The following is a 27,024-nucleotide window of genomic DNA, read 5'->3' as shown; positions in this document are numbered from 1 at the left end:
GCCATAGCCATGTCATTATCGAATGACATGGCTATGGCTATGGTTTCTTGTTTGAAGTAGCTTTACATGTTGCACAGCCAGAAAGGCTGTGCAACTTTAGAAATAAGGAATATCAGTGCCCTGGTGAGTAAAGAGGGATATTTTCAAAGACAGGGAAAGGACTTCAACGTTTAATTACAAATACCCTACTTTTTCCATCTTAGTGTGATATATTACAATTATGTTATTTTATAATAATGATACAAAATAATAAAAACAAATGTATGATATAGTTTTTTCTTTCACTACAAGGTTCTGCTTGCCTCAAGTGCTCCCTGGCAACCTTCAATTCCCCTTTCAAAAAACACTGCATTTGTTCATATATGGGCTAAATTGCTTTGTATGAGTTTTGTTGTTTCAGGATCTGTTGCTCTATTTGTTTTTTGTTTTTGTGGAACTGCACTTAAAAAATCATGAACAAAAGGGTTAGGTGTGCTCCTTTAATTTTCACCCGGTGACTTTCCAAAAAGCAAAGTGTCAAAAACAACAGAGACGTGTGGGAGTGTCAGGTACAGGAAGGTCACTCAGTTTTAGTTCCGGAAAAAACAAAAACAAAAAAAACCCAACTCCTCTCATTCCAGATCTTTCCATGATCCAGGGTTGGGTTATGCAGCTTATCAAATATTGTCATTAAATGGGTCTAGGTCTTGTGTGTACACTTGTTAGTAAATATAGGTGAAACACTATAAAAATAAAGAGAAAATGGCATGGCAGTCTGCAAATGAGTTAATAGAAAGGAAACCTGTAATCAAGGTTTAAAGGAGAGCAGGGCATGTCATGTATATAATAGTACAAGAGAATATATCCTGTTCATAACTAGAGGTGAGTATTGTCATGAGTGTTGCGATTCGATACATGTTGCGATACTTGGGTCACGATATGATATTATCACGATATTGCAGTATCACTATATATTGCCATATTTTCCCCAGCTATCAAAATCAAATGATGAGATAAAACAGCAAGTGCTGTATATTTTCATCAGAAAATATTGATTAGGTATTATTATCCATGTTGTTTGGGGTTTTCTTCCACTGTGACTGCCTCAAATACAGATTTGGTGCTGCACGCACAGTTAAAGGGCTCCACAGCGCTTTCTGCCAGAGTGGTGGTGCAGAGGTAGCCCATTTTCCCATCAATGTTTTATGTAACCATTTTTTTTTTTGGAAAAACGATACTAAGAAGTGAAAGATCGATATGATATTGGGCAGCCGAATATCACGATATATCGCCAAAACGATTATTTCCCACACCCCTATTCATAACCAAAATTAAATTCTGTAAATGCACTCCATCGGCTTTATGACCTGTGCAGTTTGGGCATTGAGGGGCTCCTGTAGCACTTCCTTTAAAGTCAGTGTATTGCTAAATATCTGTATGCAATAATATGCTTTTTAAAAATATAGTTCTTCTGTTTTATCAGTTTTATGGTGTTTTTTGGGGCTGCTGTGTTGCTTCTCTCCGTAACTATGTGTTTATATCTTTTTTAGACGTTTGGGGGGCATTGAGGTGATGCAGGTCCCTCGGATATCCCAGTGGAGGACCAAGCTAATGACGGGTGTATTTGTCTGCTGAACGTCCCCCATCACCACCGGCCTCCATCCTTCCTTCCCTCCCTTACGCCCTCCATCGCTGATGGCTCTATGGGGCATCATCAGCCTCAGCCTTCATTGCTGGGTGTGTTTACGATCCTGTGCGACAGCAACAGCTGCTCCAGCCAGCCTCCCTAATGACAAACCCGGGGGACCTCTCGACTGGCTGCTTTCAGATAAGGGGCCCTTCCACCACTCCCCAGAGTACATCGACTTTGTGGAAAAGAACCGCCAGGGCTTCTCCACTAGATACAAAATTTACAGGTGAGTTATGCCAAAGTGATGAAGAGGCACTTTAAGTGTATCTTTAAATAACACCTTTATTAGATATTTTACAGGCCTCCTTTCAGTTTCCCTCAATGTTTATAAAGTCGAATTTAAAAATGTTCGCTGCCTTTCAGAGTTTTTAAACTGCAGTAAATATTGTAATTTATACAGCTTGACATTTTTTTCTTAATCACAGGCTTTGCACCAAAAGATGAACCCAGAGCTACTTTTTTTACATTTGAAACCCTCTAGCTTTTTATTTGATTAATAAAAAGGAGAAAATGATAGATGGGAGACATCCTTTTAAAACATTTATGCTTTGGAATAAATGCAGTCATTCCTAGTGAAAATTTACTGGCACTGCAGACAAAATGTGAGCTATGGGACTCTAGATGAATACATTTCTAAAGGTGTAGAAACATAATGTTATAATGTAGAATAGGGGTTATCTTGCACCTTCCCAAGAAGGCTGAGCTGTAGTGCCCTTTATTAAAATCTAATACCAGCAATAGTTCTCCATGGTCACTTAAATAATGTACATTTTTTCAAGTTGTGCGTTACTAAATAATTTAGATGTAGCCACTTTTTGTAGGCTTCAAATTTTTTTTTGAGAATATTTGTGGACAAAGAGGAGCACAGCAGGTAAGTTAGGAGGGCATTTGTGAATAAATTTATAGTAAGGTTGAAATTTGGAACAATATTCTAAGCACTGGACATCCCTTTAAAAGCTTTTTTTTTTACATTATCAAAATTAAAGATAATGCCACTACTCCAAAGGTTTCAAGACATGGCTCAAAGTGATGGCTTATCCAAGAGGGTCATGATAAGTCTGGGTTGGCTCTAGTTAAAATGGACCAATCTACCGTATTTTCACGACCATAAGGCGCACCGTACTAAAAGGCGCAGTCTCAGTTATGTGTGCCATTTCTGTATTTAACACACACATAAGGCGCNACAACACACATAGGGCGCACCGCACCATAGGGCGCACCGCACATTTTGAGGAAAAAAAAAGACGTTTAAGTGCGCCTTATAGTCGTGAAAATACGGGTATTAACATAAGATTAGTTTTGTGATCCACTAAAAAAAAAAAACAGCTGTGGAAAGAAACAACAAGTCCTATTTGATCAAATTATAAATGCAATCAAGCAAAGATATGGCTGAAACTGCTATGGTTAACTGGGGTTAAAATTTTACTTTTATGCGTTGATATGAAAAATATGTTTGGCAGAAAACTCATGTCATTTTTATCTGGTTATCCAAATAGTGTACTACAGTGGTAGGGACATCATGTTTTCTTAAACCTGGACAGGGAAGCTGGTCTGGGTTGACAGTAAATTAGAAACACATTAGAATCCCAGCTGAAAATTTATGAGAGACTGTAAAAGACCTGGAAGTAGAGTGAAAGTGTCCCCCTGCATTGAACACTTCCAAAAAAAACAATAATTACAACCTTGTTAAATGTATTCTGCAAATGGGTAGGTATTTAATTAAGTGGTAGAAATGAAACCAAAATTTAGCTATTTTTATTCTTTTTTTCAGTCTCACTAAATTAGCTGCAAATTGACCAAATATAAGCCTAGGGACAATTATTGAATTAGAGGTAAGTACATGCTGTTTTGTATTGACGTCATAATATGTATGAGGCATTGTGAAATAAAATGATGACCCGTACGTGTACTTTAAGGGACGTTCCTTGGTTTTATCAAAGTTTAACAGAGAAAAGAAAGGGCAGCTAAATAGCTGTTATTAGTTTTTGGTCCAAGTGCTTTATGAAAACCCTCTTACTGTTGGGTTGGTGGCATGCTCCATTATTAAAGATTCCTCACAGCAAAGGTTCACACAATCTGGTTGACACGGGCAGAATAATGACATGTTACATGCATGGATGAAGATATCAGATGACTGTATATCACATTCTGCTGGCTTCCAGAGCCTGAGGGATTCACCTGATCATGTGGCCAAATGAGTTATGTTGATTAGTGCTTTAAAAGAAAAAAAGATTTGTCAGGAAAACGGCACAGTCTGAGGTGTTGGAACACATGCGTATTAGTGGAGATTGTATCATGAATCATATCCATCATCACTAAGGAGGATGTTTTTCTGGGCTCCTGGAAATGGATGGACAGGGTTCTTGACATCTATGGATCGCTGTAAGGATGTTTTATAGCTTATGTGATCAGTTGCCATGTTAAAGCTTTTTAATATTTCCTTCTCCGGCAAATGGCAGTGGTCCATTGGAGCTGAGCTGCATGGGCGGCAAGATTAATAGTCTTATCATGTGGCCAAGTGATTAGTGAGCTCTTAGTACTTATTACTCTGCATTATCACAGAATCCCCTGAGAGGTTTCTGTCAGCTGCGAGGTTGTGTTTGAAGCCCACTAGATTACCACAATGTGGCACTGATTAATAGTGTTGATATTAAAAGGAAAATATAACCTAAAAAGTAAATAGTCTGTAAATCTCCCCAAATTGAATTTACTTGGATTTAGTCCCATTCAATCTTTTAAACCAAACTAGACAGCTGTGGAATTGTTTTGGTTTTGGCAAATAATAGCTTTATTCTAGTGCCAGTGTGGGTGAACTGCGGTGATTTTGCAAGCTGGACTTTGCTTCAACAAAAATCTGTAAGATTGTTTGATTTAAAAAAACAGCTCACTAAAAATTACTTTCTCATAGGGGAGTACTGTTCTAAGCCTGTCATATGTAACCAATGTGTTTGACTTTAGTAAAAGAGTTTATTGGGAGTTATACCAAGTGCTATATTGTAGTATATAATAATTTATTAACCTGTTAATAAAATGTGCAACATGTGTATAAACTGAACATCTAAAGTACAGTAATTGAATTGTTTCAAAGTATCATAAATCCATCAATAATATGAAACATCTTATTTTCTGAATTGCTATGTAACAGCCTCCTTAAATGTCTGTGTCTGATAACTGAGTTGCCATATTTCATGGCTAGATTTACTCAACAACTGTTTTAGCTGGGCTTTAATTCTTCTCAGGAGTGCGAGCATGGCTCCTTTTTGAAGAGGGGAATTTGCTATGGAAGCTTATGTTGCAGCAAGGTCTTTTGAGATATGTAACACCTGGTGTTCTCTACCACCAGAGCCAATAAAATCACTACCTGTAGTGATTAATTTCTCTTTCTGAGAATGCTGACAGCGCATTTTTGTAATTCTTAGCTGACCAATCATGCTTGTTGTATTTATTGAAGTTTAAGACAGATGACTAATGTAAATATAAAATGTTTTTTTTCCCAGTACACAGATTATTTATAAGTTTAACAGTTTGCTTATCACCAGATATTCATTTTTGATTAGTCTGAGCTTTCCAAGTAGTTTTATTATACCAAGATGTCTGATTTCAGAGTGCTTGCAACTTGCTTATTCAAGGCTTCTCCATCATGCCACCAACTATTTTTTTCACACACACAGTATTGCCACCATAATGTTAGCGAGTTAATACAATAACATTGTAGTTCAAAATTTGTTTTGCCTAAAAGTCACAAATTCTATATACACAGTGACCTTATAAGTTCTTATATGTTATATGGAATTTTGCCTAGGGGGGATATCCATGTATGCATTGCTGTGCATCTTAAAATTGACTAGTTCATCACTAAAAATTTTATTTTATTATAGTACTACATTACAACCTTGAATTTAAAATGTGTTGGCCCACTGAGTGAATGACCAGATTTGACTGATAAACCTACATAGAGTGAGTATTTATAAAAGAGGTTACTTTTAAGTCCTAGCTTTGTTAAAAAAAAAAAAAAAAAAAAAAAACACTGAAATAAAAATAGAGAAATAGCTTGCTTGACATGTTGCCTAAGCATACATTTTTTCAGTCATGATGTTGTGGTAGCAAATAATTTTGTGGATGGAAAGGAGAAAACTGAGGGAATAATTGCAATATTTACATACTTGTATAGTACAGATGGATTGTAATTACACACATTTCCATTTAAACTGTGCTTAAAAATTGAAGCAGCACTCCTGTTCTCTGACAACAAAGCACTTTCTGGTAATTACCACTCAGGGATTTGAGTTTGTTTTCATAGAAACCCTGTAAACAAAAACTAAAAAAGAAATAGAAAACTAACAGCTGTTCATGATGCATCTTGATTTTTCCCAACTAGTACATGTCTCAGCAACTCTGAACCTTAATTTTCCAATTCACCATCATAACCCAGGGATGACGCATCTCTAAGATAATGTCCTTGTGTCAGCTAAAGGTTAAGTAACTCAAAACCCTCTAAAAATCTATCTATCTATCTATCTATCTATCTATCTATCTATCTATCTATATATATATATATATATATATATATATATATATATATATATAAGGGGAGAGAGAGATTTAGAATTAAATTTCTACAAGAAATATAAAATCTCTGGTCTTCAGATTGAAGTTAGTTATTATAGTAACAAAGCTTTTTTTGTTACTAATAACAAAAGGACTCTCTTACCAGTCAGTCAGGAAGTTTTATTAAGAAGACGTACTTTGAAGCAAGCAAACTTCTTCAGGCATTCATCAGTAGTAATGACTTTTTCAAAGACATATTTAATTTTGGCTTCCAGAACATGAACTTTGTTGTACCTCCCCAGGGTTAACACGTTGTTGTGCCTTTTTTAGCTGCATTACCTGCACATCAATAAATAATGTGCTAAAACAGCAGGATTCCAATAATTCACCAGAGACCATTTATTTAACAAACTAGAGCACATATGGTACACCCTCCCTCTGAGGTTGATGAGATCAAATGGAAGGCAACTTTCTGTTTGATATAAGAGAGTCTTGAAGAACAGTGTACAGCAGCAGGTTTTCTAAACCACAGGGGGATTTGCAGATGCTCTGAACAGAGTTGATGTGAGAGTTTTAAAGCAGACTCTCCCTGCGGTGCTCCTTAAGACCCCAGTGTTACATTTTGCTTATGTTTGTTGCTTCATCTCTTTTCCTTAAGTCCCCTCTGAGGGTTTAGCAGTAGCAGTTGTCACTTTGGGTAACATTCTTTCCCAAGGGTTTTTCTAATACATATTTGACCTTAACCTTAAGACCAATTTCCATTCATATTTTATAAACTTGGATAATCTCTTTCAATTCTGTTAAAAAAAAATCACAGCTACAGTTTATTGCTTTAGGCAATGATAGATATATACATCTGTTGAAGATTACCATACACTTGAACATGACATTTTCACTCTGTTACTGTACTATTTTTGGGGGTTTTCGCTCGTAGATATATCAGTATGGATGTCAGGAAGCATTTCAGTACAAGACGCTGCTCCAACCGACTCATGATAATGAAATAGACTGAATTTAGTCAAGACATTTTTTTTCCCTCTGCAAATAAAACCTAGTGCTTACTTTGGTGGTTCATTACGTTTCCCCTTAGACCTACCGAGAACTTGGCATTTTGAATGAAATCCTCCCACACTTTGAGATTACACCATCTTAAAATCCACAGCACCGTCTTCTAGGTGAATTTTCATTTATGAAATGCCTTTTTTAAAGCTACCACTCATCTTTAGACACGCAAATACCACCAGTTCAATATGTTGTTTTTATTTTCTGCAAATTACATAATAATTTAGAAAAAAAATATGTGTTCCTTTGTATTGCAAATTAGCATTTTGTTTAATGTTGTTTATCATTTACTATTTATAAGCTATTATTGCAATGACAAATTCGAAATATCCCTTTTGAGATACTGGCTTTTATTATTATATGCAAAGTCCTCCAAATGTGCATATCTTAACAATTCAGTATTTCTTTTTTATCAACTTTATAGTGATGTTATAATCAATTTTCACTGGCTACTAGAATGCACTGTTCTATGCAGTATCCACTTTCTTAGTCTCTTTTGTTCCAATGCCCCATCATACTATATGTCTTGCATTCCAGAGGCACGGGGGATGAATGGCTTGAGGTTAATACTGGGCAAGGATCAAATTCAACCTGATTTTTATACCTGAGGGGCCTCCAAGTCCACTTCTCCATCACAGCAGATATTAAATTATCGAATTACCTCTTGCCATTCATTTGATTCTGTTGTGTTAGAACAGGGATGTATCTGAAGTGGTAGCTCTAAAGAACTAGAAAAGGGTACTTCTTCTTTATGCAATTTGGTCTTCAGCTTACCACACTGACACATTTGCACAAACCTTTTGACGCGTTACACAATTTCACAGAAATTTTTCAACCTCATATTTTTGTTATGAATTAATGAAGGTGCTCTTTTTAACTGTGTTTATGACCTGTGATGATAAACATAATAAACAATAAATCAATAAATCATACAATTAAATGAATTGCATAATACATTCAAATAAGGTAAATTATATGTGTTTCAAAGCTTGCTAGTTTCTGTGGGGTCTTCCTTTCTTTCTAATAAAAAGTCTCTATTACAAAATGTTTCCCTCTAGTCTACAGGTCCCCTATCCTTATAATTTTTTTAGCGCTGCAAATTTAGCTTTGGAGTCTCATACCTGAGAAGTGTGCAAGTCAGAGCAAGATTTGGAAAAACTGAGAAGGAATTGCAACAGCTGCAGTGTGGGAGCACTTTGGATTCAAGCCTATTGAAAATATTAGTGTTTATTGCAATAATTTCTGGTAAAATTTAGCGTCCAGCAGATCCAGTTATCGTGAAAGCCCTAGCTGGGTTGTGAAGATGCTGTCAGTGCACTGCTAAATTTTCTTTGATGTTGGCATAATTAACGGTTGGAGTTAAACCAGAGGGAGAACAACTTCTGGAATTATTCTGAATGGGGTTTGCATGTTCTTCCTGTGCATGTTCTTTCTAATTGGCCTTCCAAGATTTATATTTGATAAACAAGATATAGATTTATTTCAATATAAGACATAGACTTAAATAGAAATGTAATATGTAGATATGCATTTAATAATGATATATTAAAATAGGATGTAAAAATAGATTCAGCATAAATAGATTTAGATAAAGATTTATTTAAATTTTGCGTTTTTCACTAAATGTGAAAGAGCATCACGTGTGCAAAAATTGAGCTTAGTAACATAAAAGTGATAGGAACATTTCCTTTCCAAAATTTTAAAATTTGGTGCCCCATAGAAAATACACTTTTGTCTTGGTTGTTGTGTTTGTAAGGTAAACAATTTAGATTTTTTTGTCAGATAAAACTTCTTTTTGACTTACTCTGCATTCTCTGCCAAGCTGACTTGCTCTTTATCATCAACCGTAGTCATTTTTGTTCTAAATATGTGCTGACAGTCCACATATGCCATCATTAACGTGTCTAATTAAATGGCTTTGAAATTTGCACTTGGATGCATCTGTCCTGCTGTTGCCATGGTGAATCACATTATCTATTTTCAATTGATGAGGGCCTCTTGTATGCTCAAGCTTAACTCAGAGTTGATTAGATACCGGGTTTATTTACCTAATAGATATCACCTGTTTCAAACTAAAACTCTAAGTAAGGAATAGTTTGGTAGAACTACTCAGAGTATCTGATTTCTACTCAGGGTAGTATGGCTGTTCTTTGTGAAATGGGGCTCTTAAGAACATAGTTCTCTATGCATTAAATACAGCATGTTTCATATATGGAGCTATAGTGTCAATATTCACAAACTCACATGAGTTTGTGCATGTGTGGATCTTATTCTGTGTATGGATCTTGTCCTGTGCATGTGTAGATAGCTTATGAGAATATTGAGACTGTTCTAGCTCCATCTGCAAAATTTTGAAACAGATGGTCTAATTTTTCAGGGGTTCTTATTTTGTCCATTAACAAACTATTGCAGTGTCGGTAAAAGTGATCACAATCCTTTAACATTTAGAGCAATGCAAAACCAATGTTGCAGGATAGCTCAAGTTGTGCTTTTAGCAATTGATATTTTTTGATGCAGCATTTTGATTTGAAAGTCAATTTCTTTTGCACAGTTAAGAACAGTGGTGAATTAGAAGTGACAATTTTATTTTCTGTTCTGGTTCTCCTCATGCACAGTTCAAATCTCTGCTAAATCCTAATAAATGTCCAATGACAGGAGAAGATGAATTACTGTACCAGAATCAGTTCTTCGAGCTACCACAGCAGTGATAGAGTAATAAATTCACACCACGTTATGCAAGCTACTCAATTTCCTGCATTTCCTACTGATTGAATTTGAAAGAAGTTCAACGAGTGCGTTAAGGTAAATGAAGGAAGGTTTGTGCCTTTGAATATGTACAAGCATATTTAGGTTTGTGTGCCTTGTGGATTCACTGGAAAGCATCCCCATGGTCTTGAATACAAACACAATGTGGGCCTTCCGCCTCGGCCACCTGTTCACAGCAAAGGTTGCCAAGGGAAAGCTGCCATATTGACCAGGGTGAAGGCAGGAGGGATGGTTTGTCCTTTTTTTGAAAGCAGATTGTATTGGGACAGTCTTTATTTTTATTTCATTGGTATATCAATTTAAATATATACTATATTTCTGGCTCAAGTTAATTGCATGAGTAGCTGTTAGATTGATACAAAAATAGAAAATATGATATGATACATTTAAAGAAGCACTTACTGTATATTACCAGTTAAACCTTTTGGGGTTCTCCCAGAAAAAAAACACAGATCTTGAAATCTATAATCCTGTGTCCCAGTAAAAAATTCAATATAAACAATATATATTTTCTGTTTTGACAGTTTGACTGCTTTTATTACCTCTATCTAAATTACATATAGTATCTTTATTCATTTCCAAATGTATTTCTGTTGAAAAAGAACACTTTTATAAATGCAAAATGTAACTTTTAGAGTTCAGACTGTAAGCTTTGGGATCTATGAACTGTGTAGATGATTAACTTTCTATTTTGTGCACTTTTGACAAAGAATAAACAAGTGTGCCCAGGGCAAATTTGTGTTATTTATAGATCTTGAAAGACTGGACACCTATGAGAGCTGTTTCATAAAAAAATTTAAAATAAACAATACATGAATAAATAAATAGATGCTTCTATTTATAAATTATTTATAGATATTATATATAATAAACAAATTTCACCTTGAAATAAAACTAAAATATGAGACATTTTTTTATCTAATTGGATATTATTTTATCATTTATTGAAAGCTATTTTCATATTTCAGTGATTTTTTTTTTTTTTAATCCCGTTTTTCAAAGCTTTTTATTTAATATTTTATATTCAAATGAGGCAGTTGGGTTTTGTCTGTCGGCTTGTCTTGCAGGCTGCCAAGTGCATTTGTGTCCCTCTCTAGCTTTGACGGACCCATCAGTGGTATCCTTCATGTCCCACTATTTTCCATGATTCAGTATGGGTCGAAACGGATTGGTATCTAGGACCAAAATAAAATTTTAAGATTCCTTGAGGCAAGAATGTGGGTTGGTTAAACAGAAATATCTACTCTGTTCATTAAAAAGGCATTTCCTGTTTCTTAGCACCAGCTCGCCTCAGTAGCGGTGAGTCAACTGGGCAGTATTCCCTTCCTCACTCAGGGAAGGCACCGGATTCTTGGCTCACTGCATTGAACCTACTGCTGGGTCAAACCGCTGGTTGGAATATAAAGACATAACTCATTGAGATAATAGTCAAATGCTCATATTTTGCTTATTTAAGACTTTTATTTTTTCTGTGGATCTAAGCTGAAACTAAAGTTTATTTTCTGAAAGAGATAATGAAAAATAGGGTTAAAAAATAAAAGTCATTGAAATATGTAAAGCAGCTCCACAAATTGAAACTAAAAAAATCTATTAGGAAAAAATTTAATGAATGAATAAATGTGGAGGTAAATAATCTTCAAATAAATTAAAGGAAAATGAAAATGGCTTAAAATATTTATCTAGTTTCACTTAAGAGTATCATTTATTTATTTCATGGAATATGTAATAATATTATGTCAATAGTATTGTGATACTTTTAAGATGTTTATTTTGCTACCAGGTTGGGGTGTTAAATATCTTATTTAATGAGATGTTATTCTGACTATCATATATTGTCTCTAAACACGCCCTAATGGCTGTGTGTTGGGACAATAAATGAAAGAGTGAATCAAGCTCAGATCATAGTCAAACAGATCATTCTGCACATACATGAAATAAATTCACCATAATTTTTAAAATATGAGAGTGTATTAACAAAAATCATTAGCTCCAAGTCAAACATATTTCAATAAAAAAACAACAACTCTTGACTGAAAACTAGTGAAACTAAACTAAACTCAACTACCACGGTATGTACAAAAAGGAATGAAAAACCCTTTCACATTTTGTGTTTGAAAACCAAAGTTATTGTTGAAGAATTTGGGATGTGATCAAATTAGCTTTTCACTCATTTAGAAAGATTGGAATTTTGTTCAGACCAATTCATAAAGCAAATTCATGAGGTGAATAAAACATTATTTTACCAAATAATGTTTTATTAAATTATTTGCTTCATCAGGAACCAGCAACATTTAGTTGAATGATTCTTTACATTCTTGGAAACACCTAGTAGGGAATAGACATGAGGATTCCATTTAATGACTGTTGGTCATAATCTTAATCGACTATCGATGTAAATCAGCTGTGCTCGAGCAAGGAAACCTCTAAAAACATCTGTAGCATAGCGTACCATGCGATCCATCCTGTTAGCTTTGTGTTTACTATCATTTGTGTTTATTATCAATAAACACAAAATATTCAAGACATATTGTTTAATTAGAATCTTTCCCTATATACCTCTGTTCCCATCCAGCAGCTTAGCACAGCAGTTCCCCCAGCAAAGGTGGAACTATATATATATATATATATATATATATATATATATATATATATATATATATATATATATATATATATATATATATATATATATTATAATAAGATGAAAAAAGGTAAAGATTAAAACTTTGAAGATATCATAGGCTATTAACATTATCATGAGTATTGATAGTCTTCTAATAACCTCTCAAATATGTCCCAGGATCCCCTTAATGCTAATCCACCCTACTTAAAAGATTTTAACTAAAGCCTTTGCCACATCTACTCAATGATAATTGTGAAAAACGTAATTTTAACTGTATTTAAACTTGTATCTTTTTCAACAGAAATGTACTAAATTTCAAATATAAAAATTATAGTTGAAGCATTTTTTTTTCACTTCTACATGCAAACATCTCTCAGGAGACAGCAGGAAATGTTTAGCAATTTTATTAAAAAAGCAAGCAGTGGTGAAGGTAAAATTCTTACAGGAATCGGGAATCAGGGGACATTGAAACATTGATTGGGAGAGCTGAGAGATTCATGATGAGTCTTGATGCTTACATAAAAAGGAATGAATCCTATGGGTTTTAATTGAACAACTGATGCAGAGTGAGTGAGCATAGTCCTGTCTCAATGGTTGTTGAACAGAAGCTCCAGGGAGTATGTAAAAAAAAATATGGAGGGAACCACTTACCCCTGATATACACAGACTAGATTATCAGTTTTTCTCTTTCATAAAATAGAAGCAATATTAACTGATGGTTTATTTCCCAGCAGAAATTACAGATAATGGTGAAGAGCACAGTGACTTTTAAAAAACACATGAGCAAGAAAGGAGGAGTAAAGTGCATTATGTACATTTAAAATTAAGGGTAATAGCTGTTTTGATGTATGAATGGATCGTATGTGCATATAGGTTTGATTGCTGCACATTTTGTCCCCAACAGACATGGAATATTATCTGTGTGAAGCTAGATTTAAGCTGTGTAGAGTATCTTGTACTTCTAATTTCTTATTTTTCCATCATTGGTTATGGCTGTCCTCTGCTGTTCTCTCATCAGTGAGGACAATATTATAATAATTGAACCTTAGTTGGTCACTGTTATTTTTCACTACCATGGGATTCTCACTTTGAACAACAGGTCCGCAATTCTTCCGTGCACAGACTTTTCTGTACACTATACTTTCTTCATGGTGATGGCATTCCATATATGAGCATTCTCATTTTAAAACCTGCATGAAACTATTTAAGAAAAGCTCCAGCTCAAATAGATTGAAATGAATTCAGCGTTTATACTCCATTATATTTGTCTGTTCATTTTTTGATAAAAGTGAAAACTATCTTTTCTTGAAAATAAAAATCCTCAAATTTTAGAAAGTCTTCTGCGCTTAGAGAATTAAACTTGTGAAACTGATGTCGCGCTGCAAACAGGAGCAATGAAATTGATAATAATAATGACTTAGGAGGTTGTAAGGGGATTGCAGAACCTAACATCAACTCTGTGGTGAAATCCATTTCATTTCATCCTCTTGCTGCAGGATGAACCATTTGGCCTATCGGGGTTTTAAGATAAGAGAGGGCTAGCTTATCACAGTCAGCGATAAGTGAAGAAACGAACGACGGCAGGGATTTGCGAATACTCTTTCTGTACCTGCATTCCACGAACTTCCCTCCTCCTATTCCTGTCTTCCTCTTTTATTTCCTGCACAAAGCATGCTGCACCTTTACACTTCAGTTTCGAAACTACAAATTAGAACTCAGGAGATAATATGTCCCACATGAAGAGGTCATTTATTTGTATAGAATAAAATGAGCATGAGATTTATAGCTATACTAGTTATGTCTGAGCAGGAAATTACTCTGAGGTTTTGTCTGAATACTGTATTGTCAGCAAAAAGGTCAACGAGCACCAAATATCCATTTAACATCATGATATTTACTTCCAACACTGCTTATAGCTTTCATTTAATACAGCGAGCATCCGTCTCCTGCATTCCTAATAAGTGATAATCAATTAAACAGAATTGAAGCACATTTGTGGTATCTGCTCTTTAGGTTTTCTATCCTGTAGTTTGAAATCCAAGTGATTTACACCTTGTATCATTTAAACATCTGTGTGTTCGAGCTTTCCTCATTACTCCTTGTTTAATGTGATATATACCCTTTCAAAAGGCCACACTCCTGCCATTTATCATCTGCAGCCAAGGTTGCCCAACCCTTTCTGATTACAGCAGTCAAGCTTTTATGGTGACGAGGGAAGTACAACATTTGACTGATTGGACAATGCACTTGATATAAATTTTACTAAAGGTTTATTTCCGGCCACACATTGGAGTATGACTGAAAACAATCAATCACTTAAGACAGGATTTGATTTTCAGATTGCATCCAGATATAAACCTTCGAACACACATTTTCTAATGACTAATTTTTTTTTTTAATATGGCTAATAGATTGAGATACATATTCCCTTTCATCTCTCATCAGCATGATTATTGCGAAATGTAGCTGCTTCTTAACAGGCTGACAGCAAAACTAATTCCACACTTTGGACCTGGGTTAGAAAAATCTCAGCTTTTTTAAAGTACATCTTTATTCCCTGTCAGTGATTTCATCCTAGAATTTCAAAACTTTTAGAAATCCATGGTAAAGCTAATTTGTAATGAGTAGACATACATTCATAATAAGATGGAAGTCTGTGATTTTATATCAAACATCAGATGTCGGAATTATAAAAACAAAATATTTCTGTGCTTGTAATTTTCAGCTTTCCATAAACATTGTCCAACATAATATGCATACTGATGTTTTTAATAACGTGTATGATGTCAGTATCATGTTATATATCCCCCGGTTATTAATGAGAAGGACGGTTTTAGAGGCAAGCACAGGCATGTAAGTTATTATCAGCCAATGACCTTTGAGACAGGACTACTCCAACACTCGAGTCTGAGGCTTCAACCTCAAGAATGAACTGGAAATGGGGGTCAGAATGAACAAGAGCCTGTAAGGATTTTCTTTTAAGTTCACTGAATGCAATCGGCTTCGGGGGTCCTTGAGACAGAAATCTGAGTGAAAGTCAGAGAAGTGAGGAGGGTTTCGGTTTGACTGTAGCTGTGGATAAATCACGGTATAAATGTGCAAATCCAATGAACTTTAGTAAGAGTTTTCTGTTAATCGGCTATGATCCATTCCTGTGGTGCCTTTATCTTTCCACGGTCTCTATGTACCTGCTCACTCTCAAAAAATGCACTTGGGCAAAGAAACTGATGACCTGTAGAACTCTAATTTCTCTGCCTTAAAGATAAGCTGTTCTTGAGGAGGTGTTGAAGGACTAGGTGGACATTCAATATTATTTGTTTGAGTCTTCTGTAATCAATATATGTCGCTGGGGGGAACCGTCCTTCTTGGAAACCAAGCAGAAGAGAGCTCCCGGAGGTAAAGATGAGTGTCTTATCAGTCTTGCAGAAAGTGAGCATTCATGTATTTTTTTATTAACTCATGTTTCAAAATTATAGCGATGACTTGAAGGCAAGGGGAAACCAGAGAGCAAATCAGAGACACAATCATTAGTTCAATGAAGTGGAAGAGAAGAGCTTAGTGGTCAGCTTCAGCTGAAAGGTGTGCATCCGAAGATCTCAAAAAAGATTATAACAACCAGACTTTGTTTCAGGTTAATCAAATTTACAAACAAAAAGCAGCTCTGATCTCAAGAGGACTGACAGCTGATAATGATTCCAAACCAGTTAATGAAATACATAAAGAGCCTGATCCACAAAGATTTCAAATAAGCGTTATTGGATAATCCCCTCACCAAAGGGGACCTCTTGCTGCTGATAAAAACAAATGCTTAGGAAATGGATAACCAGGGTAGAGAACGTCACTCTAATAGGAAAGTGGCTGGTATGACTTTTGTAAAGAATAAGAGCAGCTGATGACTGTAGCATCACAGCTTATCTAACTCAGAATAAAAAACATCTCTGCCAGGTGATAGAATAGCTCCTGGACTACACTGCCCTGTTTCTAACACAACAGCCAAATATACTTCACAGTTATATTGAATTACTGTCCAGCAGAAAACATGCAACCTCTGCATCTGTTTTGAAGCCCAGCTCCCTCATAAATTGTCTCCACCTGGCAAAAGCTGCACCAACAGGATTCCTGTTTTCTCCCGGTTCTTAGTTCTTTTTCTTTTTTTGTTTGTGAACAAAGAGTGCAGATTGTCCTCCATTTCAACACAGTGTAAAGTAGAATAATCTGTTTTTGTTTGTTCTAATTTCCTCTGCAAGGACAACACTGTGTTTTGATACAGCTAAAACAGTAAAGGCTGACAAGTTCGTCCCTTTTCAGCTTCTACGAACAAAAATGACGACGCACTTGGCATCTCCTTTTGGGTCCATGTATTTATTAACTACTAATTTCAAACCATGAGAATGTTATTAGACTTTCATAGTATCTATTAAAACAATACTTGATTTTTACAATTAATGTGAATTTGTTACATATTGTCCCTTTATAAAAAGTAACTACTTTTCTTTTCTAGTTTGTTCTCCGAAAAAGTAACTCAGCTAGTAACTCTGTTACTGCTTAATCAAAGTAACTAGCTACTAGTCAAAGTAACAATGCAGTTACCTTTTATAATCTAAAATGTCAAAGGATTTTGATGTCTTTTCAATTATCAGAAATGTAAATAAAAAGCAGCAAGTTTAATTATAAAATATAACATCTTTATTATAAATTAATAAGTTAAATAATTAATTCAAAACATTGTTAATCTGCTCTCACATTGTGTGTAGTAGAACAAGTAAGTTGCAAACTATTTATGTAGACGTGATTTTTAAAATTTATAATAAGGACTAATAAAGCAAATTAGATATTTTAGAATTTTTTTTTTTGTTTTTGCACATTGACAGACTTTTTCTGGCTTCGAAACAAGTATGAAGATGAAAAATAATGCTTTTCAAGCAATTGAGCGATTGAACAAAAAATAAAATATACCAATATAATTAAACAGGAATAACAATATTCCAAAAAAACAAAAGCAGGACTGTTTTATCCCAGTATTTTGTGTAAATAAACTATGTACAGTGCAAGTGGGCAGCCAGCTGTCCTGTTTCTCAGATGATATGAAGGGTTTTGTTTTTATATTAGAGATGCTTTTATCTGACATATACTAAGTATTTTTTTCCTGCAAGTAATGAGGAAATCACAGTAACATTTAGCCTTTGATTTCAGTGAGTGTTATTTGTTTCCTATGAATGATTCAGTGTGCTATCATCTCTCCTCTCAGTCTTTGATCAAGCATGATGAACACCCGCCCACATTACAGTTTCTCAGCCAATCGGCATCATATATGCCTATTTTAGCTCCCTGCTCATCCCTGCTGTAAAAATCTCTCCCCACAGCCAACTGAACTTATGAACCGTAGCTTGTTTGATTGAGTTGAAGTAATGTGATGAGTTAAATTGCTAGCAACATAACGGCATGACCAACAAATAAAAAGTAATTAGATAGATTACTTTTCCAATCAAAATTAACACAGTTAATAATAATTATTATTCTATAATGCCATTGCTCCCAAAGCTGTGGACAACAGAAACATAAACATTTTGGTCTGCCAGATTTAACTGAGAAAATTGCATGTTCTACTAACAGCTGTTGACAACAAAAAACATCTACATTGAATAGGCTTGAAAATGCCTTGCTTACTGTAGTTCACTGCTATCTACTGTATAGCACAATACTACTACTAGTAATGGATTAAAGAAACAGTACCCTTATCCCGATTTTATGCAAGATTAAAGGAAGACAAATGTGTAAAAAGCCATATTTCAGAGTCTCTATGTATCTTTTGATGCAAAAATCAAAAAGGAACAATTTTATTGATAACATTCTGGAAAGATGAAAAAACTGAAAACTTTAGTTATACCTTGATTAATATAGAAGTTTTCATTATTTCATATGACCTTTCAATAAAATGCATAAATATTATTTAAAATAGTGAAAACACTTTTTGAAGAAGATAAAAACAAAGAACTTCTGGAAAGCCCAAATATTCTCTCGAATATCCCATTTGACCCTAAGCCCTGATTGGCTGGGAGGGCTGTAGAAAAACAGCTGATGTAGTAATACATTTCTGGACTCCCTGGAGAGTATTTCAAATCAATGCTATGTTTTTTACTTGTTGTAAGCTGTTAATTTAAAACACATAATGATTTAAACGACTCTTATAATCTTATATTATTTTACCTTTAATCTTTATCCTTGTGTGACTGTTCTCAACAGGGAGTTTGGACGATGGAAGGTGAACAACCTAGCAGTGGAGAGAAGAGATTTCCTGGAGTCTCAGTTACCTTTAACCCCTGAGTTCATCAGAAACATCCGACTTCTGGGCCGTAGGCCCACCACCCAGATGATCACTGATAATCTGATAAAGAAGTATGGAACCCACTTCTTATTAACTGCAACACTTGGAGGTAATTAAACTATTATTGCTTTTTTTTTTGCAAAAGGGATTTGATTTATGTATATCAAGGCTGAGTTATATAACAATGCATTTGTGTTACTTTATCTAAATATTACCTTTCTATCAGACTTACTAAACCTATATTTAACTTGTTATTATTTTAAACCTTTATTAAGTCACCTCTTAGCATCTTGGGCATTATTAATAGTGGCAGGTGTGGACATTTATTGAAGTAAATTAGCCTCCATCATGCTGAATTTGTTATGGATATGTAAAGTGTGAACATTAAATAAAGAATGGCTAATAAATAATCTATTCTAAACAGTCTTTTGCTCAATTAGTATTCTACACCATCTTGGCTAGCAAGACTGACTGACACTCTGTATGAGTCAGTCTGATTAGGCTCATTACTGTCCAGTCTGTAACAGACCAGACCAATCACAGCGCTGGAGGTGGGCTTATAATGCAGCAGTGCTTTTCTATATCTGTTAAAGTCAGGATTGCAACTGCAAAGGACCAATGTTTTAAAGGTTCCCTTTATTATATGAAGAAAATGTTTGGATCATTAAGATCTAAATAACTGGGTGCAATCAGTGGTTGTCTTTTAAAAAAAGAAATTTTTTTCCCCATCATATCTGTAGTTATCTAATGGGTTTCAAAACTGTTTCAACTGACTCTGTTAGTCTTGCCTTTTAACTCAGACTTTGTTCATGATTTAAATTCTTCTGGATGGCCAGGCTAATGTCCATTATGATACTGCAAATAATCAGCTGTAGTTTTTGCATTTTAAATGGATTCAATAATTAAATCCATATGACTTGCTTTAAAGGTAACTACTTTCACAGAGAAGCCTTGAAATCATTTGTGAATTTGTTTTCTCTTAAAAACCTATAGAATTGCTGTAGGCATTATTTTGTTGGGAATAGCACTGATTTTTTTTTTACAAAAAAGAAAAGACTATATAGCAACTTGACATTCATAATTGTGACCGTTATGAGTGTAGGTCAATAAAAAAGGAAAACCCTCCATTTGATAGACAGTCAAAGAAAAGGGATGTTTTCAGAAAAAAAAAAAAATAAAAATGTACCAAGCATTATTTATTTATTGTGTCAATCCATTTTATAAACTTTGCAAGTTAAAATTAAATGGCTGCTGGAAGACATGATCAGCTGTGACTGTGGCGACGATAAGCTTATCTTGTGAGATTTTTGACAACATATTGTTGAAGACAAAATATTAGAAAATGTTTTTTTTCTGTAATTTTGTTCTTTACAGTGGAATGATTAAGCCCATACATTATTTTCCAACTGGGCCATACACCCAGGTGTGAAATTAAACAAAACCAATTATTTTTCTCCATAATAACCAGGACTTTACCCATCTAGACAATTTTAGAGAATAACATATTTTTTTTTCTTTGATTTGCTTTCACGGTTTTCTGCATGGGAAGCAGAAAATTATTTCACATTACTGGAGTTTTCTTAGTGTCCATTGAACAGATCACAATAGAATTCAAAACCCGAACAGCACACACAGTTATGTGTAGTTGCACAGACTTGTGAAATGTCATATTTAAGAAAATCTTATGTTTTTTCACAGACATTTGAATGGTCATACACTAATGGTTCCCTGACTTTTCTGAAAAAAGAAAGAAGAAAGGAAAACTTTTTAAGATGCCAGAGAGGTCAAGGCTTTTCTCTAAGTGATTTCCTTTTACAAAGCAACACTTGTCAATTACTTCAGACCTAACTCAAAGCTTTGAAAAGGTTGCTGTTGTGAGTGGCTGCAAATAATGCAACCATCCCTGGCATCCTGAGCTGATGTTACCCTACGCTCTGGCTCTTAGCCAGTTTGTTAGTGCTTTGGACAGAGCAGAATGAGGAGTTTGCTTTGGATCTTTGCCCGAGAAATGTCTCTGTGGTTCTGTATGAATTGCCTCTGTGTTCAGAAACATATGGACTTAATGAAATTAATTAATAGAATGTGATATTAGGAGTGTGCCCTTCAGCAGTTGAGTAAGAAAGGCAGTTGGCAGAAAAATGACTTGGAAACATTAACACTGCATTATAATGAGAAAGATGATGTGCAGTGTCTGAGGGACTCTAAAAGCATAGACCATCTGCTGCACCCCAGCCCTTAAACTTATAAAGAAGTGATTGCTATGATCAGTGGGTTCAGATGTAAAGTGGCATGGCCTATCCTAACTGTGACCAATAGTCTTGTGTCGAGTGTCGGCTGTTCTGGAGTTTCTTGGTACCATATTACCTTGGAAATTTCTGGAATATAACAGTTTTGGATTTCTGTTTTCTAAACTGTAGATAATCTTTTTAATTAAACATTAAATTCCTTGTGGGAGACATTTTTCAAATTTGCAGTTTTTCAAGGTTACATTAAAAACAATCTTGGAAGGCAAGATTGTGAGTTGCGCTGACTTTAGACACTTCGGGACAAAAGACTTAGACTTAACCTCGGTCTAAGTAACAACAATAAACAGCTTAGACTTGACTTAGATATAGGCTTTATAGATTAAAGACCATGTTTTTACATGGGGTCAAGAGACTTGTGTCTGATGAACAATCTTTATCTTATACAGTTTAGCCTGAGAGTATGCCAATAATTATACATCCTTGGAGAAAATGATTAATGTTGTCTTGATAATGTTATGCACATCAGTAATTGAGTCTCTCTGATCGTTGTGCTGTGTGTAAGTCAACAGTTATTGATGTGGGAACTATTAAACAGCCAAATGTTGTAAAGCTGTTTTTTGTAATCAATCTTAATTGTGTGTTTTAGGCAGCAAAGCCTTCATTTATGTTTTTTATTTTTTATTTTTTTTCTATAAGACACCACACCTGGGCTTTTCAAAACATTCTTTCATCAGAAAAAAGATCAGATTTTTAGAAGTAAATAATGTTTGATACACCAACAACAGGAAGAATGTAGCTCTTGTCAATAATATATTTTTCCAAATTAAGTTCAGTACATACATGTACAGTACAGTAACAGTCAAGACTAAAATGAGTTTTTTTAATTTCAAATAGAATTTTTACTTTAAATTATACACAGCATTTGAGCAATATACAGTTCAGCCAGAGAAAGTTGCTCAATATAATGTCAGACTATCTACGTCTATGTAAAACACTTCTTGGGAATCAGTTTTGTCTTTGATTCTGATAACAGCTGAGGCTTTCTGGGAGTCATTTAGTGTTTGAAACTGTTGTTTGTTCACAATATCATATCAACATATCCAAACAGAAAATGCAAGATTATAATCATTTTCATAGAAAACCTAGTTAAAGGTTATATTAGACATATTTATCACATTTAGAAAAATATTTTTTCAACAAGTTTTGAGCAATAAAGCCAGAGGAAAAGTCTTAAATTAAATAAACAGCAGTAACCTTTTTTAGTCACTTATACGCAGTTTAGATTACGGATCAGCTTTTGTTAAAAGGCTTTAATGCACCACTGATTCACTTAAAAAGGACAATGTGAAAACATGTTCCTTTTTGGTACAGGGGAAGAGGCCTTAACAATATTTGTGGACAAAAGGAAGCTGAGTAAAAAAGCAGAGGTGAGCGATTTCTCCGGTAACTCCTCTACTGTGACTCTGGAGGCTCTGCACCAGCTCGCTGCTTCTTACTTCATTGACAGGGAAAGCACTCTGCGCAAACTGCACCACATCCAGATTGCCTCATCCGCCATAAAGGTAAGGCCTTTTTAATACATGTCTTTGTTATTTAATTTGTATAACATGCTCTATATAAACATGTCACACCTTCCATTCAAATGGATTTTCATCTATTTCATACATTAAAAACACTTCACTACTGCCATTATAAAATAACCTGCAAAGGTAACTTGTGATATAAAATATCCTGGAAAGATAACTTGTAGCTAGTCTTCTTTTCTTATTTTAAACTAAGAGAGTCATTGCTTTTTTTCCCCAATATATGTGCAGAAATGATAAATGTAAAAAATTTTATTACATACTATATGGGGCCAAAAAAGCAGCACAAAAAAGTGTGCCTGTAGAAATGTAAAGCAAATATTGAATTACTTATTAAGGCGTATTATTTATTGATTGACTTTATTGATCTCACAGTGGAGAAATGTACAGTACCCGTTACATCAGCTCAATAGTCAAAAAAGAAGAAGCTGCAATAAGGAAGAAAAGGTGCATGGGGTATATACAGTATAAACAGTGCTTCCATACAGTATAAGATAAGATAAGATAATCCTTTATTTGTCCCACAGTGGGGAAATTGCGTGTATATATATATATATATATATATATGACAGCTGAAGTCTCTTATGTAACAGGACTATTATACAGGGTTATTGTAAAGGGTATTTACATGGGTATTTATATAGATGGGTATTTATATGTATCTATTGCAATGGGTATCAAATATAAAAGAAAAAATATTATTTGCTCTAACAGTACAAAACAAACAAACAAAAAAAAAAATAATAATGTTCGCTGTTGTTTTGTGACAATATCTAAATCATTGAAAAAAAATTTCACAAAATGAATCTGTTTTTTTTTGTTCAAAACTTCCAGGGAGCAAACATTTTAGTTTTCAATCTAGATAACCCTAGTTTAGTGAAAGTGCTTATGATAAATTCAAAGTTCCTAGCAGGCTTAGGTCATTCAATTTGACAATCAAAGTCATCAGTCACAGCTGCTGTTGTTGGCTAAAAAGTTTGCATGTATTTTTTAATTATATATTTTTGTTTAGTTGTTATGCTCTCAAAGCCAAGCTTATAGATAAAGCTAATTTTATATATTCCATGCTTAGAAAATTGATTAAAATTTATTTGTTGACGTTTAGCTTTTTAGCAGTAATTTTACCTAGAAATATTTATTTGAATTTATTCTAATGAAATGTATGTAAATTATTGTACCAATTGTATTTAAAGTAGTTTAACAAAAAAAATATTTAAACACCTTCATCAAACAAGCTCATATATTTGAATTTAAGATCCATAATATGTTTAAAAATGACAACAGTGCACTGTTTTAATAGTTAATACCCTCGGTAAATTACAGATTTAATTAAATCTTACTAGAGAATAGTTTGTTTTTTGTCTGCGTTTGATGAAATATCAGCATCATCTGCTTTTAGCCTGTTGAGGCTGCAGGAAGAACTCTGATGAGCACATATGGTGAGGGGAGGATAAATGACTCGTATGAAACACGGCTGGTGACAAGTCACCAGTTCCAGGTTTCACCTTCAGGTTGCATGGGTTAATGGGGTGACAGAGGAGAGGGCGGCTCCTTTCTCTGCCGATTTCTCCGGACACAGTGGGAGCTAGCTGTGTGGTTTGTGTTGCTCCCTAAAAATATGAGTCATATCTTATTTTTATATCAAAGCTCAGTGGTTCTTGCTAGAATGATGGGGTTTTGCAGTTAAGGTTAGCACTGCACAGGAGTAGCATCAAATGCTTTTGTCTTTTTTATTTCTTAGGAATCAAAACTCTGTCTGTAGCTACAGAGGGGAAGATAAGATGTGAGGATGTGTTTTTATGGTCCAAAGGCAGTCATCTGGTGTGACTGACAGGTGGGAAGTGGAAAAAGCACAAATTCACCTATATAATCAGTGTAAAGTGAGTCAAAAGGGTGAGAGATTTTCCACATGTGCATTCTCTCCAAAAGGCATTGACCCACAAGATAGCAAAACAGATTGTAGCTCTCGGCATAAATTTAAGATCTAGAAAGCTGAGGAATAAATTATAGCAAGACGATGAGGTCTGCCTTCATGCTGCCTCTATTCAAATTGCAAATTGAAGTTCACTTTGGAGGTGTATAAATTTTAGTATTATAATGCCTTGGAAATATGGGTTTTCTATAGGGTTTGTTGGTGGAGCATTCAGTCTGTGATTGGATCTACTTGTTTTCACAAAGAGTAATGACTTTAGAGTTGTCCAAGAGGAAAGAGGTGCATTTTTGTCACACCCTGCAATTCTTGTGAGCTAAATCCTTTGATAAATCTCTGCCTTATTCAAATGTTATTTTCCAGTCACTCTACAGATAGTGATAAACAAGGCTTCAGTCTTGACCAAGGGAACAACAGGGCTTTAAACTTATCATGAGTTATGATAGATTGCTTCTGGATTTATTGCCCTGTTGGAATGAGAAAAACATTTCTGTGCACCTCGCCTTTCACTATCGATTGATGTCTTTTCTATGATCAAATGGATTGATAATTTTGAGAAAATACAAACGTAAAGGACTCTAATTAAAACAATTTCCACATGTGAACAAGTTTTAACAGGTTTTGAAATTCAAACTATTAATGATGGTGACAGAACTGCCTATAAAAAAAAAAAGACTTGACATAAATGATTATTTGCAAACAATTTACTTAGATTTTTTTTTAGTACGTTTAGAAAGGATTTAGAGCAAGCTGTTCGGCCTCTAAAACCTTATTTATATGTAATACACTAACAGGATTAGTAAAAAACACCAATCCAATTCTGCAAATCTTTTAAAATACCCCCAACTGCAAACCAGCTCTATAAGTCTGTTTTAAAATAAATAGAGCAATTCAACTGTGTTTTAAAAGTGGTAAAATAAGCAAGTAGTTGGCAAAAATCTATTTTTTTTTTCTCAAGATGAAGTTTTGTCTAACTGTGTCGTCCTCATAAGACAGACAAAGCTTGTCGGCTCTCTCATATGTGTACGTAATTACAGTATTTCTACTGTACAGTAAAGAGGATTAAATCATAACCACAAAAGATAGCTAAAAGACTTTTATGGAATTTGTGCAGTCATGTTGTAGTTATAAATTTAGTTTGCGTAAGACAAGATGCATGTATTTAAAAAGTATTAAAAAAAAAAGTTTGATTTTTACTTATGTAGTCTTGGATTTAGATCAACTTCAATTAAAGTCCTTATATAATTCAAAATAATTTTTTCTGAGATTTAAAGTATGTATAATGCTACTCCTTTATCAAAATCATGCCCATGAATAACTCTACATACAGTAGAGCAGTGATTACCCGACCCCCCAGAGAGCACCTACTTTAACTTTGCTGCCCCTGCTTAATACACATGTTCACTTTCTCCAATCAGCAAGTGGTGATGTAAAGCAAAGCGCAATCATTATTGCTCTACGTTGAGACAATGCAGCTCGTTTAACACTGAATCTGCATAGTGGCAGGTACTGTTGCTTTTTTTAGCTGTAGTTGGCAGAGGTGCTGTGATATCATGCTGTAGCACAGATGCACCTATTAGGATGTAACAATTTTTTTCAACCCAAGCATGAATACAAGTGGTGAAATTTCATTATATGCACATGCTGAGTATTGATCAGGATATTAAATACAATTTCATCATAATTAAGATTTTGATTATATTCTCTGCCATGCTATGCAAAAAGAAGAAAAAAAAAAACACTTAGGTTGAGTCCGGTACATTTGAGGTTTTTTTTTTCTTCTTTGAAAATTTTAACAAACATAACTTGGGATCTTTATTCATTGAGAAAAGCTTACTTTTAAGTATTTAAACCAGCAAAGCTTTGGTTGCAGACCAGTTTTGATGATAAACTGATGAAGGTTTTCCTCTTTAACAAAGCAGGGGCTGCTTCTTCTCTCATCTTTATTAACTTGAAAATACCATGTTTTTTTGACATAGCTCCTTCTAAGCAATGTGGGTTTTTAAAGACATGCTGTGGTTTGTTGTTGTATTTTTTTGTTTGCTGTTAGTTTGTTTGTTTATATTTGATACCTATTTGTAAATCAAACTCTTTTTATATGAGTTTTTTTCAATTAGAAAAAAGTAGGATATGTCTGAAGAAGATAGTACTCAAATATAATTCATTGGAACTTTCAAAACCCTTTTAGAGAAAAGTTAAATTTTTTAACAAATGTTAGCTGTGTGAAGTAAATAAAACCCTGGGCCGGATTTATCAAGATCCAATTTTGCGT

At 34.4% G+C, this 27,024-nt stretch overlaps 1 protein-coding gene across 1 annotated transcript in view; it reads left to right on the top strand.

The window, feature by feature from the left end:
* LOC107083004 (BMP/retinoic acid-inducible neural-specific protein 3-like) overlaps positions 1 to 27,024 on the top strand; it is an 81,759-nt gene that overhangs the window by 24,906 nt on the left and 29,829 nt on the right. The window contains exons 2-4 of the mRNA XM_015371929.1: positions 1,530 to 1,895; positions 18,912 to 19,102; positions 22,611 to 22,801. Of these exons, the coding sequence (XP_015227415.1) occupies positions 1,675 to 1,895; positions 18,912 to 19,102; positions 22,611 to 22,801 (603 nt within the window). The 5' untranslated portion in view covers positions 1,530 to 1,674. The remainder of the gene's footprint in view (positions 1 to 1,529; positions 1,896 to 18,911; positions 19,103 to 22,610; positions 22,802 to 27,024) is intronic.

Source organism: Cyprinodon variegatus, unplaced genomic scaffold (assembly GCF_000732505.1).
Source record: "Cyprinodon variegatus isolate N-32 unplaced genomic scaffold, C_variegatus-1.0 Scaffold67, whole genome shotgun sequence".
Taxonomy (NCBI): domain Eukaryota; kingdom Metazoa; phylum Chordata; class Actinopteri; order Cyprinodontiformes; family Cyprinodontidae; genus Cyprinodon; species Cyprinodon variegatus.
The sequence above is the reverse complement of the archived record's forward strand: the minus strand, read 5'-3'. Positions and strand labels throughout refer to the sequence as shown.